Source organism: Brachyhypopomus gauderio, unplaced genomic scaffold (genome assembly GCF_052324685.1).
Source record: "Brachyhypopomus gauderio isolate BG-103 unplaced genomic scaffold, BGAUD_0.2 sc94, whole genome shotgun sequence".
NCBI lineage: Eukaryota > Metazoa > Chordata > Actinopteri > Gymnotiformes > Hypopomidae > Brachyhypopomus > Brachyhypopomus gauderio.
In genome coordinates this window covers 594150-607500 of record NW_027506915.1, presented here as the reverse complement: position 1 = coordinate 607500, position 13351 = coordinate 594150, and the positions used below count along the sequence as shown (strand labels likewise).

Here is a 13351-nt window from a genome sequence, read left to right as displayed (position 1 = left end):
GACCACAGGCTTCTTACTAACCAGTACTGACAACAGGCTTCTTACTAACCAGTACTGACCACAGGTTTCTTACTAACCAGTACTGAATACAGGCTTCTTACTAACCAGTACTGAATACAGGCTTCTTACTAACCAGTACTGAATACAGGCTTCTTACTAACCAGTACTGACCACAGGTTTCTTACTAACCAGTACTGACCACAGGTTTCTTACTAACCAGTACTGACCACAGGTTTCTTACTAACCAGTACTGACCACAGGTTTCTTACTAACCAGTACTGAATACAGGCTTCTTACTAACCAGTACTGAATACAGGCTTCTTACTAACCAGTACTGAATACAGGCTTCTTACTAACCAGTACTGAATACAGGTTTCTTACTAACCAGTACTGACCACAGGTTTCTTACTAACCAGTACTGACCACAGGTTTCTTACTAACCAGTACTGACCACAGGTTTCTTACTAACCAGTACTGACCACAGGTTTCTTACTAACCAGTACTGAATACAGGCTTCTTACTAACCAGTACTGAATACAGGCTTCTTACTAACCAGTACTGAATACAGGCTTCTTACTAACTAGTACTGACCACAGGCTTCTTACTAACTAGTACTGACCACAGGCTTCTTACTAACTAGTACTGACCACAGGCTTCTTACTAACTAGTACTGAATACAGGTATCTTACTAACTAGTACTGACCACAGGCTTCTTACTAACTAGTACTGAATACAGGTTTCTTACTAACTAGTACTGAATACAGGTTTCTTACTACTGAGTTCTGACAGGAGATTTCCAGTTTGGGGGGCTTTTAGGTTCTGCTCTAAAGTAACTCCACCTGACACACCGATGACATGGTGGAGAACAGCCACTAGATGGCGTCGTGCTGAGCGCAGGGCTGAAGCAGGACGTGCTGGGCTGTGGAGGCGTTACCTTCCTCTTGAAGTACTTGTCGAATTTGAGGCGGGCGAGGGTGAGACAGTGCTCCCAGCGCACTGGACGACGAGCTAGCAGCTTCACCACCTGAAACGCCCCTTCCATGCTCTCGCCGGCCTTCATCCTCTACACACACACACACACACACACACACACACACACACACACACACACACACACACACACACAATCAAATGACATCCCAGCAAATAAAATTTAACTCATTCAAAACTGCAACACTTTCCTCTTAAATATTGTTTTACACTGAAACCCACGGAACCGCAGACCTGTGTGGTCGTGCGGCGTGTGGCCACTCGCACCGTTCAACCCTCCGCCTGCCAGGGGGGCAAGTTAAAGGAGGATGAGCCAGCACACGCCTGCCCAACACCTCTCCGCCCGCAGCACACCAGAGCGTGACGGGCTCCCACCAGCCCTGCTGCCGTGCACTCTCCCCTCCCTTACGAACCCCCGTGCACTCAAACGCACTCGCATACACTCAAATGAACTCAATTGACCTGCGAGAATCCCCTGTGAACATGGGCGGAAAGAGACAACAACCGAATGGAGGGAAACACACACACACACACACACACACACACACACACACACACACACACACACACACACACACACACACACACACACACACACACACACACTCACCTGTAACACAGCTTCAGCTGACAGGTGGCTGTGCCAGAACGTGTTATACATGGCTGGCTTGTGAGAGAAGGCACTTTCAAACTGCACACAGAAGAGGAGACAACAGGAGTTGGTAATGAGATTTGTTTGTTGTGGTGTGGATATATGTATGTAAATACTGGTTTTGAATTCAGTTTCAGATGGGTGTGAAAGGGAAGGACGAGCTCAACATGCAGTCGACATTTAAATCCGACGATATGCAGACGATGAAGGGATACGTCAGGGAATTTAATCTCACAGGGATACAGCAGCTTATTTAATCTCACAGGGATACAGCAGTTTATTTAATCTCACAGGGATACAGCAGCTTATTTAATCTCACAGGGATACAGCAGCTTATTTAATCTCACAGGGATACAGCAGCTTATTTAATCTCACAGGGATACAGCAAGTTATATAATCTCACAGGGATACAGCAGTTTATTTAATCTCACAGGGATACAGCAGTTTATTTAATCTCACAGGGATACAGCAGGTTATTTAAATCTCCTTTTCTGTATTTAGAGGTTTAAAGCCACAAAAGCGAAAGTAACTGGTGCCCACTGACATAACGCACAACGTGTTATGGAATAAGCGTGTGTGTGTGTGTGTGTGTGTGTGTGTATGTGTGTGTGTGTGTGTGTGTGTGTGTGTGTATGTGTGTGTGTGTGTATGTGTGTGTGTGTGTATGTGTGTGTGTGTGTGTGTGTATGTGCTTGTGTGTGTGTGCTGACCTTGTCCCTGGCCCACTGTATGGTATGCTCAATCACAGCAGGAAAAGACTTCAGAGTGCAGAAAGGAATCTCCTCCTCTGGGGGATCTCTCTACAAGACACAACAAGCACATTAAACACACACACACATACAATAGGAACAAACACGTGCACGTGCACTTGCACACCAATCACAGGAGCACTCACATGGCTATTGTAGGACTCGGTGAGATTTGGCACGATGATCTCCGTGTGGCCTTTCGTTCCCATGGTACCAGAGTCGAGCAGAGCTTTCTGATTGGACACACACCGACTGTGAATTCACAAGGCAACCAATCAGGGACCAATTAAGACTTAAAGAGAAGCTCGCTGCATTCAATTTTTCTCCATATACTGAGTCTAAGCATTTGGAAATAAATCTTTTGTACTGATTTCCTGCAGTGTAAATACTTCATTTTGCATACAAACAAATTAATTCTTGGATTCATCAGGCATCATGCAAGAAGAAAAAAAAAAAAGATTCAAAAGATTGACTTTGACTCCAAAGATATTCTCCAGGTCTTCACCAGTCCTCTCATTCTTAAAATTTACATAGATTTGAAGAAAACATACAAGAGGTCAACGTCTGTCCCAGCGTCATGTATGACCGCTGGCCAGAGGAAAAACACACGGACGAACGGACACACGTATCATTAGCGTGAAGAGATCAGCATCACAGGAACTTCCGATTAAACTTCAACCCTAGTGCGATATTCATCACAACGATGAAGTTCAAGACAATGTCCAATCGTTGTGGCTTCCCTGTGCTACGGTTAGCGGCGCCAAACACAACAATCAATTACCAACACTTTCCAATTTATCTACGCGACAACGGTTTGTAATGGCAACAGTGACATCATTAAATACGCTAATCCTGCGTTTTTCTGCATTTTTGTATGCACAGAACAAAAAAAGGAATTTTTTTTTCCTCCCACACTTCAGTGACTTGAATAAAAAGTACAATTTGAATACATTCACATGACTAACAAATCTTCCTTAAATGCTGTATCTGTCGGAGCCATGAAATCACTTAAATTAACTCAATTATCGCTTGGCTTCACTCAACGACTCAGGCCATCAGGTGGCATTAACTGAAGTGCAATAAATTAAAGTGGGATTAATTAGAGCAACAGGTGGGATTAACTGGTGAAACCAAGAACCGGGAAGTGTATATACGAGCCATCGCCCCACCTGTCCACGTATCTTCTGGCCTCCACGTTGTCGAGCGCCGTGACCACCACGCTGAGGCGGGAGTAGAAGGCGTCGCTGTAGACGTCCTCCGTGGCAGGACACACTTTATCCAGGTGAGCGTCCAGACGCAGCTCCGGGTTGATCTCCAGCGTGGCGGCTGCCGCTGTGATGCTCTTCGGGTGCTGAGAGAGAGAGAGAGAGAGAGAGAGAGAGAGAGAGAGAGAGAGAGAGAGAGAGAGAGAGAGAGAGAGAGAGAGAGAGAGAGAGAGAGAGAGAGAGAGAGAGAGAGAGAATATACAGGAGTACAAGCAGTTACTAGTTACTAACAGTAAAATACGGAAACTATGAAGACATGAGTGAGTGAATGAATTACCTGTATATGATGAGGTCTGAAAAGGAACTGGCGGTTGAGATTAGACTTCTCTATGAGATCCGGATCAGTGATGCAAATCTGTGTCAAGAACAAAAAACCCTCAAAAACGAGTTCAATCGCACACAGCTAATCAACATGCAGCGTCTGACCCCTGACCCTACCTCCCCTGAGCATCCGGCCAATCCCACGCCGAGCAGTGCAAAGTTCTTCAGCATCTCGCAGCCAATGGCGCCACAACCCACCTGCAGACGAGAGGGCCGGTTCACATGCGCTCGACGGTCACATGACCCCCAGGAGCCAATCACCACTCACCATGAAAACTCTGAGCTTGTGCAACTCCGAAAGCAAAGACTCGCCGATGCACACCCTCAGTGCGTCGTAGCGATCCCCTCTACACACACACACACACACACACACACACACACACACACACACACACACACACGATTCTCAGAATTTCCCAGTGCCTCTATGACTGAAGCTCACATTAGCAATCTTACAAGTTATTCTGGTACATGTGTGGACTGGCGTGCTTGAAGCCTCTGTGTCCATCTGTTGTGTTGAATGTGTTGAAAAACTCACCTAGATGCAAATTCCTCTAGAGGAAGGGACTGGAGTGGCTGAACCAACTCTAAAGCATCCAGATAAAACTACACACAAACACACACACACACACACACAAAAGATGGAAATACAGAAACACCCAACTGATGACACAACAAGAACAGCATAACTACTTCTGGATGGAGTTGACCTTTGACCCACCCACTGCTGAAGGGGCGTGAACTTTCCAGTGAGAGCCTTCAGCACTTCCTGGCTGGCGATGCCGCCCACTGCCGCCGCCAGTGGGGTAAGACAGCCCCTCGCACATCGTGCCACGCCCCGCACCAGCGCCTCATTCACACACACCTGGCCACGCCCACACACACACACACACACAGAGGAGGGATATCAGAGTTGTGAGGAACTGTGTTACAGTCAGCAAACACTAGGCTGGGGGAACTAGGGCTGTCGCGGTGTAAGAATTTCCACTGCGGTAAATTAACGGTGCTCCACACCGCGATATGCTGTATTATCGCCATTTTTGTTGTTTTCACAAACATATCCTGATTTAAGTGCTATTATAAACACGTTTTATTGCAATCGTTATTAAGAATATTATATTTTTATAACAAAGACGACACAGTTGTAGGACAAATGAAACAGTCCTTATTGTTAAATGCAGAGCACGTAAGGCTAATGACGCGCAATAAGAACGATCCTTTACTTTCATGGAAACAAAGTCCAACTTATAGCCTACGATTGATCTATGCTGTGCAAAAAAAAAAAACTTGAGCACATGAGATCAGAATTCGTTTTTAAAAATGAAGGAAAACGAAACCCTTCCTTTAGTAATAAAGTCTAGGTTTAGTCCGGCGTTATCATGTTCCAACATGACACCAACATGCTCACCTTATGTGGTTTCAGAGAGGATCTAAGTGGGGTAACAATGTTTCCGGCAGCACTAAAAACTCTCTCTGATGGTGTGCTCGTTGCACAAATACACATGTACTTGCGGGCCACTTTAGAAAGCAGAGGAAATCTAGCCTGGTTGTCGCGCCACCAGGCGAGGGGATCTGCGTTAGAGTCTACGGGCTCGTGTAGGTAGCGCGTGAGCTCGGCATGTCTCTTAGTTTCCCCGTTTCACAGCAACCTTTCGCGCACAGATTTTGCATATTGCCTCGTCTAAATTGTCCGGCTCTATCTTTTCATTCGGTTGAAAGCCGAAATGCTCCCAAACTGGCGAATTCACGTTTGGTTTTGCGACCAGAGTAGCCGCCACTGTTTCCATAAAAAGGCCGACACTCAGAAGCAACGGATACGAACGTTTTTAAATAGTAAATATAGCCGCAAGCGGCGATTGGCGGGTTCACACACAAATAGGCATATTTTGGCCTCAATAGGCAAAAGGAAGCCCAAAAGGTCCTTTAGACCTAAAAGTGAAAAGAAGCTGTTTGGGTTTGGCCAGTGTGTGCTCTACAGATAGTGTGTGATGACATCTGCGTGTGTCAGAAAGGGAGACACAGAAATAGCGCATCTGGCTAGGGCTGCATCTATGTGAACAATATAGGAAGGCCTGCATGTGTCCATACATGATTGGGCCTGTATATCACCAACAGAGAGAGATTGAGGGAGCCAGAGACTATGCGTTGTTAATTCACTCCTTGCACACCTTGCACGCCTAACATGACTGCCCGTGTATTCAAAGTATGAATGTAGTCTGCAAAGCCTGCCATAACATGACTGACATGACTGGCATGACTGACATAACTGATATGACTGAAATGACATCACTGGCATGATGAACAAAAGTAACATGACTGATATGACTGACATAACTGGAATGAGTGACATGACTGTAATGACATGACTGATATGACTGGACTGACATGACTGTTATGACTGTACAGATATGCATACAAACTATACATACATTTAGGTAGAAGTGTGTGTGTGTGTGTGGTAGTGTATGTACTCAAACTATGACAACATATACTAATACATACATACATAAGTATACATAGAAACTATACATACATATAGGTATAAAGGTGTGTGTGTCTGTGTGTTTGTGTGAGAGAGAGACAAAAAAGAAGCCAAATATCAGTTTGTATAAGCATGTGTTAGTCACTGAGATATGGGTGGGTATGGCTAGGGAAGTGTCATTGTGAATGCTATAGGAAGGCCTGCTTGCGCCTGTATGTGTGTGTGCCTGGTTAATAGACACAGAGAGATCTAGGTAGCCAGAGCAATGTTTACTTAGGGCACAGAGATGGGAGGGGGAATGTGGGTGAGAGTGTGAGAGAGACTGAGAGTGTGAGTTTCAGCCTGCGTGCGTGTGAGAAGGAGAAGGTGACAGAGGGACTTTACATGCATTTTAAGCATTGTATATAATACTGCACTGTAGAGCCATACGATAACCGATTTGGATGAAACTTGACAAATTTGTTCAGGATGGGATTCTGAATGGGCTTGTGCATTTTGGTCAGAATTGGGTAAAATATGAAAGAGCTTTAAGAATATGACTATTATATGTATCGATGCTGTCCATTAAAAAAATATTTAGCAGGTATAATTGTCCTAAAATCCAAAATCTTTGGATTGTTTTTTGATTTCACACTCTGTAGAGTATTATAAGACTTTGCTTGACATGATAGTATGAAAATCCTAGGAGGAGTATGAAAAGATGATTTCAAACTATTATTAACTGTAAATAAACTGTGCATTTTTTAATAGGACATGTAATGGGAAAGTTGTTCGCACTACTGCAAGGAATCAAAAGAGTCCAATTGCATGTTCCCAAGTGGAATTATGTAGGGGATACACTTGCTTTTTTTGCAATAGCGCCCCCCAGTGGCCAATCGACACCCGGCTGGATTATGTCATAGGGGGCGTGCACTTGTCCACACCCAAGAGGTTTCGTGCAGATCGACCAATGGTAAGCCTGTCAAACGCGTGCCGATCACTGATTGGCCGAATACGTCAGCCATTTTGGAAGTATGGCATGTCTGCTTTAGGACCTGGTTCCCAGAGGCCCATAGATGATGTCTGTCAAGTTTCATGTGGATTGGCCAATCTGAGTGCATGGGGCAAATTTTTGCATGTTATAGCGCCCCCTAGCAGGTGAGGTATGGCAACCTCTGCGAGCTGCCCCAGACCCTCACACGGAAGCTGTCTGTGAAGTGCCATCTCATTACATGCAAGTTTTCTTAAGTTAGAGCTCCATATGTGCAAAATTTACTATTGAATTTACGCCCCCTCATTTGATTGGCTTATACTGACTAGGTAGTTAAGAAATTAGCATTTTTGTTGGATACATTTTAAAGATCAGACTCTTCTGAACGTTTTGATACCACATATGTGCATGTATGTGAAACATCCAGGGACTAGTTCGCGCTCAAAGATGTGTGTGATTTTGCACATTATGCAAATTAACTCGAAATCTAAGTGGGCGGAGCTTAATGGTTGTATATTAATTGTCCTATTGAATTTAGTCAAGGAATGCATAGGAACTGGAATTTTGGTTCTAGGACCTACGGTGTAGGAGATATGGACAAAAAGTCAATGTGGTCTGCTATAGCGCCACCATCAGGCCAATTTGGGTCCCTGTATGGGAATCTGGTCCTTGGAGTTAACTGAACCTTTTTGCCAAGTTTGGGGTTTCTAGGCATTACGGTCTAGGCTGCACAATGCGTTTTAGGTCAAAAAATGGGCAAAAGAATAAGAAAAATATAGCCGCAAGCGGCGATAGGCGGGTTCACACACACAATAAGCAAAAGGAAGCCCAAAAGGTCCTTTAGACCTAAAAGTGAAAAGAAGCTGTTTGGGTTTGGCCAGTGTGTGCTCTACAGATAGTGTGTAATGACATCTGCATGTGTCAGAAAGGGAGACACAGAAACAGCACATCTGGCTAGGGCTGCATCTATGTGAACAATATAGGAAGGCCTGCATGTGTCTATACATGATTGGGCCTGTATATCACCGACAGAGAGAGATTGAGGGAGCCAGAGACTATGCTTTGTTAATTCACTCTTTACACACCTAGCATGCCTAACATGACTGCCCATGTATTCAAAGTATGAATGTAGTCTGCAAAGCCTGGCATTACATGACTGACATGACTGGCATGACTGGAATGACATCACTGCCATGGCGAACAAAATTAACATGACTGATATGACTGACATAACTGGCATGACTGTAATGATTTGATGATTTGACTGAAATGACTGATATGACTGGACTGAAATGACTGATATGACTGGACTGAAATGATTGGCATGACATGACTTACATGACTGGCATCACTGACATGACTGATATGACTGACATGACTGGACTGGCATGTCTGATATGACTGACATCACTGGCATGACTTACATATACTATACATATACTATAGATATGCATACAAACTACATACATTTAGGTAGAAGTGTGTGTGTGTGTGTGTGTGTGTGTGTGTGTGGTAGTGTATGTACTCAAACTATGACAACATATACTAATACATACATACATAAGTTTACATAGAAACTATACATACATATAGGTATAAAGGTGTGTGTGTCTGTGTGTTTGTGTGAGAGAGAGAGACAAAAAAGAAGCCAAATATCAGTTTGTATGAGCATGTGTTAGTCACTGAGATATGGGTGGGTATGGCTAGGGAAGTGTCATTGTGAATGCTATAGGAAGGCCTGCTTGCGCCTGTATGTGTGTGTGCCTGGTTAATAGACACAGAGAGATCTAGGTAGCCAGAGCAATGTTTACTTAGGGCACAGAGATGGGAGGGGGAATGTGGGTGAGAGTGTGAGAGAGACTGAGAGTGTGAGTTTCAGCTTGCGTGCGTGTGAGAAGGAGAAGGTGACAGAGGGACTTTACATGCATTTTTATGCATTGTATATAATACTGCACTGTAGAGCCATACGATAACCAATTTAGATGAAACTTGACAAATTTGTTCAGGATGGGATTCTGAATGGGCTTGTGCATTTTGGTCAGAATTGGGTAAAATATGAAAGAGCTTTAAGAATATGAATATTATATGTATCGATGCTGTCCATTAAAAAAATATTTAGCAGGTATAAGTGTCCTCAAATCCAAAATCTTTGGATTGTTTTTTGATTTCACACTCTGTAGAGTATTATAAGACTTTGCTTGACATGATAGTATGAAAATCCTAGGAGGAGTATGAAAAGTGATGATTTCAAACTATTATTAACTGTAAATAAACTGTGCATTTTTTAATAGGACATGTAATGGGAAAGTTGTTCGCACTACTGCAAGGAATCAAAAGAGTCTAATTGCATGTTCCCAAGTGGAATTATGTAGGGGATATACTTGCTTTATTTGCAATAGCGCCCCCCAGTGGCCAATCGACACCCGGCTGGATTATGTCATAGGGGGTGTGCACTTTTCCACACCCAAGAGGTTTCGTGCAGATCGACCAATGGTAAGCCTGTCAAACGCGTGCCGATCACTGATTGGCCGATTACGTCAGCCATTTTGGAAGTATGGCATGTCTGTTTTAGGACCTGGTTCCCAGAGGCCCATAGATGATGTCTGCCAAGTTTCATGTGGATCGGCCAATCTGAGTGCATGGGGCAAATTTTTGCATGTTATAGCGCCCCCTAGCAGGTGAGGTATGGCAACCTCTGCGAGCTGCCCCAGACCCTCAGAGGGAAGCTGTCTGTGAAGTGTCATCTCATTGCATGCAAGTTTTCTGCAGTTAGAGCTTCATATGCGCAAAATTTACTATTGAGTTTACACCCTCTCATTTGATTGGCTTATACTGACTAGGTAGTGATGAAATTAGCATTTTTGCTGGATAGATTTTAAAGTTCAGACTCTTCTGAACGTTTTGATACCACATATGTGCATGTATGTGAAAAATCCAGGGACAAGTTTGGGCTCAAAGATGTGTGCGATTTTGCACATTATGCAAATTAACTCGAAATCTAAGTGGGCGGAGCTAAAGGGTCCTTGAGGCTTTTTTGTTTGGTTTGAGCCAAGGAATCCATCAGAAGTGGAATTTCGTTTCTATGACCTACGGTGTAGGAGATATGGACCAAAACACAAAATGCTGCGCTATAGCGCCACCATCAGGCCAATGTGGGTCATTGTCTGGGTTTCCCTCATTGCACCTCTGGTGCAACTGTCTGCCAAGTTTGGTGTTTCTGGGCCTTACGGTCTAGGCTGCAGTATGCGTTTTACAGCCTGAAAAATAATAATAATAAGACTAGGGCTGCATCTATGTGAACAATATAGGAAGGCCTGCATGTGTCTATACATGATTGGGCCTGTATATCACCGACAGAGATAGATTGAGGGAGCCAGAGACTATGCTTTGTTAATTCACTCTTTACACACCTAGCATGCCTAACATGACTGCCCATGTATTCAAAGTATGAATGTAGTCTGCAAAGCCTGGCATTACATGACTGACATGACTGGCATGACTGGAATGACATCACTGCCATGACGAACAAAATTAACATGACTGATATGACTGACATAACTGGCATGACTGTAATGATTTGATGATTTGACTGACATGACTGATATGACTGGACTGAAATGACTGATATGACTGGACTGAAATGATTGGCATGACATGACTGGCAGAACATGACTGGCATGACTGATATGACTGACATCACTGGCATGACTTACATATACTATACATATACTATAGATATGCATACAAACTACATACATTTAGGTAGAAGTGTGTGTGTGTGTGTGGTAGTGTATGTACTCAAACTATGACAACATATACTAATACATACATACATAAGTATACATAGAAACTATACATACATATAGGTATAAAGGTGTGTGTGTCTGTGTTTGTGTGAGAGAGAGACAAAAAAGAAGCCAAATATCAGTTTGTATGAGCATGTGTTAGTCACTGAGATATGGGTGGGTATGGCTAGGGAAGTGTCATTGTGAATGCTATAGGAAGGCCTGCTTGCGCCTGTATGTGCGTGTGCCTGGTTAATAGACACAGAGAGATCTAGGTAGCCAGAGCAATGTTTACTTAGGGCACAGAGATGGGAGGGGGAATGTGGGTGAGAGTGTGAGAGAGACTGAGAGTGTGAGTTTCAGCTTGCGTGCGTGTGAGAAGGAGAAGGTGACAGAGGGACTTTACATGCATTCTTATGCATTGTATATAATACTGCACTGTAGAGCCATACGATAACCGATTTAGATGAAACTTGACAAATTTGTTCAGGATGGGATTCTGAATGGGCTTGTGCATTTTGGTCAGAATTGGGTAAAATATGAAAGAGCTTTAAGAATATGAATATTATATGTATCGATGCTGTCCATTAAAAAAATATTTAGCAGGTATAAGTGTCCTCAAATCCAAAATCTTTAGATTGTTTTTTGATTTCACACTCTGTAGAGTATTATAAGACTTTGCTTGACATGATAGTATGAAAATCCTAGGAGGAGTATGAAAAGTGATGATTTCAAACTATTATTAACTGTAAATAAACTGTGCATTTTTTAATAGGACATGTAATGGGAAAGTTGTTCGCACTACTGCAAGGAATCAAAAGAGTCCAATTGCATGTTCCCAAGTGGAATTATGTAGGGGATGCACTTGCTTTTTTTGCAATAGCGCCCCCCAGTGGCCAATCGACACCTGGCTGGATTATGTCATAGGGGGCGTGCACTTGTCCACACCCAAGAGGTTTCGTGCAGATCGACCAATGGTAAGCCTGTCAAACGCGTGCCGATCACTGATTGGCCGATTACGTCAGCCATTTTGGAAGTATGGAGTGTCTGCTTTAGGACCTGGTTCCCAGAGGCCCATAGATGATGTCTGCCAAGTTTCATGTGGATCGGCCAATCTGAGTGCATGGGGCAAATTTTTGCATGTTATAGCGCCCCCTAGCAGGTGAGGTATGGCAACCTCTGCGAGCTGCCCCAGACCCTCACAGGGAAGCTGTCTGTGAAGTGCCATCTCATTACATGCAAGTTTTCTTAAGTTAGAGCTCCATATGCGCAAAATTTACTATTGAATTTACGCCTCCTCATTTGATTGGCTTATACTGACTAGGTAGTGAAGAAATTAGCATTTTTGTTGGATAGATTTTAAAGTTCAGACTCTTCTGAACGTTTTGATACCACATATGTGCATGTATGTGAAAAATCCAGGGACTAGTTTGCGCTCAAATATGTGTGTGATTTTGCACATTATGCAAATTAACTCGAAATCTAAGTGGGCGGAGCTTAATGGTTGTATATTAATTGTCCTATTGAATTTAGTCAAGGAATGTATAGGAACTGGAATTTTGGTTCTAGGACTTACGGTGTAGGAGATATGGACAAAAAGTCAATATGGTCTGCTATAGCGCCACCATCAGGCCAATTTGGGTCCCTGTATGGGAATCTGGTCCTTGGAGTTAACTGAACCTTTTTGCCAAGTTTGGGGTTTCTAGGCATTACGGTCTAGGCTGCACAATACGTTTTAGGTCAAAAAATGGGACAAAGAATAATAATAAGAAAGAAATATAGCCGCAAGCGGCGATTGGCGGGTTCACACAAAAAAAGGCAAAAAAGCCCAAAGGGTCTTTTAGACCAACAAATTGGCCTCTTGGCCTCAATAGGCAAAAAGAAGCCCAATAGGTCCTTTAGACCCAAAAGTGAATAGAAGCTGTTTGAGTGGAAAAAATGCATAAGTAAATCAATGTGACAAAACATTCAATTCAACTGAGGCACTAAAGGCCCAAAAGGATCAAAATAATGTGTATTGGCAAAATGATTCAGATCACAGAACTAAATCACATGCTGAGATCAGCTTTGTGTGTGTTTGTGTGGTGTTTCATGTGAGCAATAGTTTTCAGTCAGTTCTGGTGTTTGGCCACTAGAT

At 43.4% G+C, this 13351-nt stretch overlaps 1 protein-coding gene across 2 annotated transcripts in view; it reads right to left on the bottom strand.

Moving 5' to 3' along the window:
* The window catches only part of uba6 (ubiquitin like modifier activating enzyme 6), a 57739-nt gene that overhangs the window by 5858 nt on the left and 38530 nt on the right, over nucleotides 1-13351 (bottom strand). For both annotated transcript variants that reach the window (XM_076992485.1, XM_076992486.1), the window contains exons 14-23: nucleotides 4699-4842; nucleotides 4516-4583; nucleotides 4246-4324; nucleotides 4095-4175; nucleotides 3934-4011; nucleotides 3561-3742; nucleotides 2538-2643; nucleotides 2353-2442; nucleotides 1601-1681; nucleotides 935-1063 (exon numbers count right to left, since the gene is read on the bottom strand). In XM_076992485.1, coding sequence (XP_076848600.1) covers nucleotides 935-1063; nucleotides 1601-1681; nucleotides 2353-2442; nucleotides 2538-2643; nucleotides 3561-3742; nucleotides 3934-4011; nucleotides 4095-4175; nucleotides 4246-4324; nucleotides 4516-4583; nucleotides 4699-4842 — 1038 coding nt within the window. The remainder of the gene's footprint in view (nucleotides 1-934; nucleotides 1064-1600; nucleotides 1682-2352; nucleotides 2443-2537; nucleotides 2644-3560; nucleotides 3743-3933; nucleotides 4012-4094; nucleotides 4176-4245; nucleotides 4325-4515; nucleotides 4584-4698; nucleotides 4843-13351) is intronic.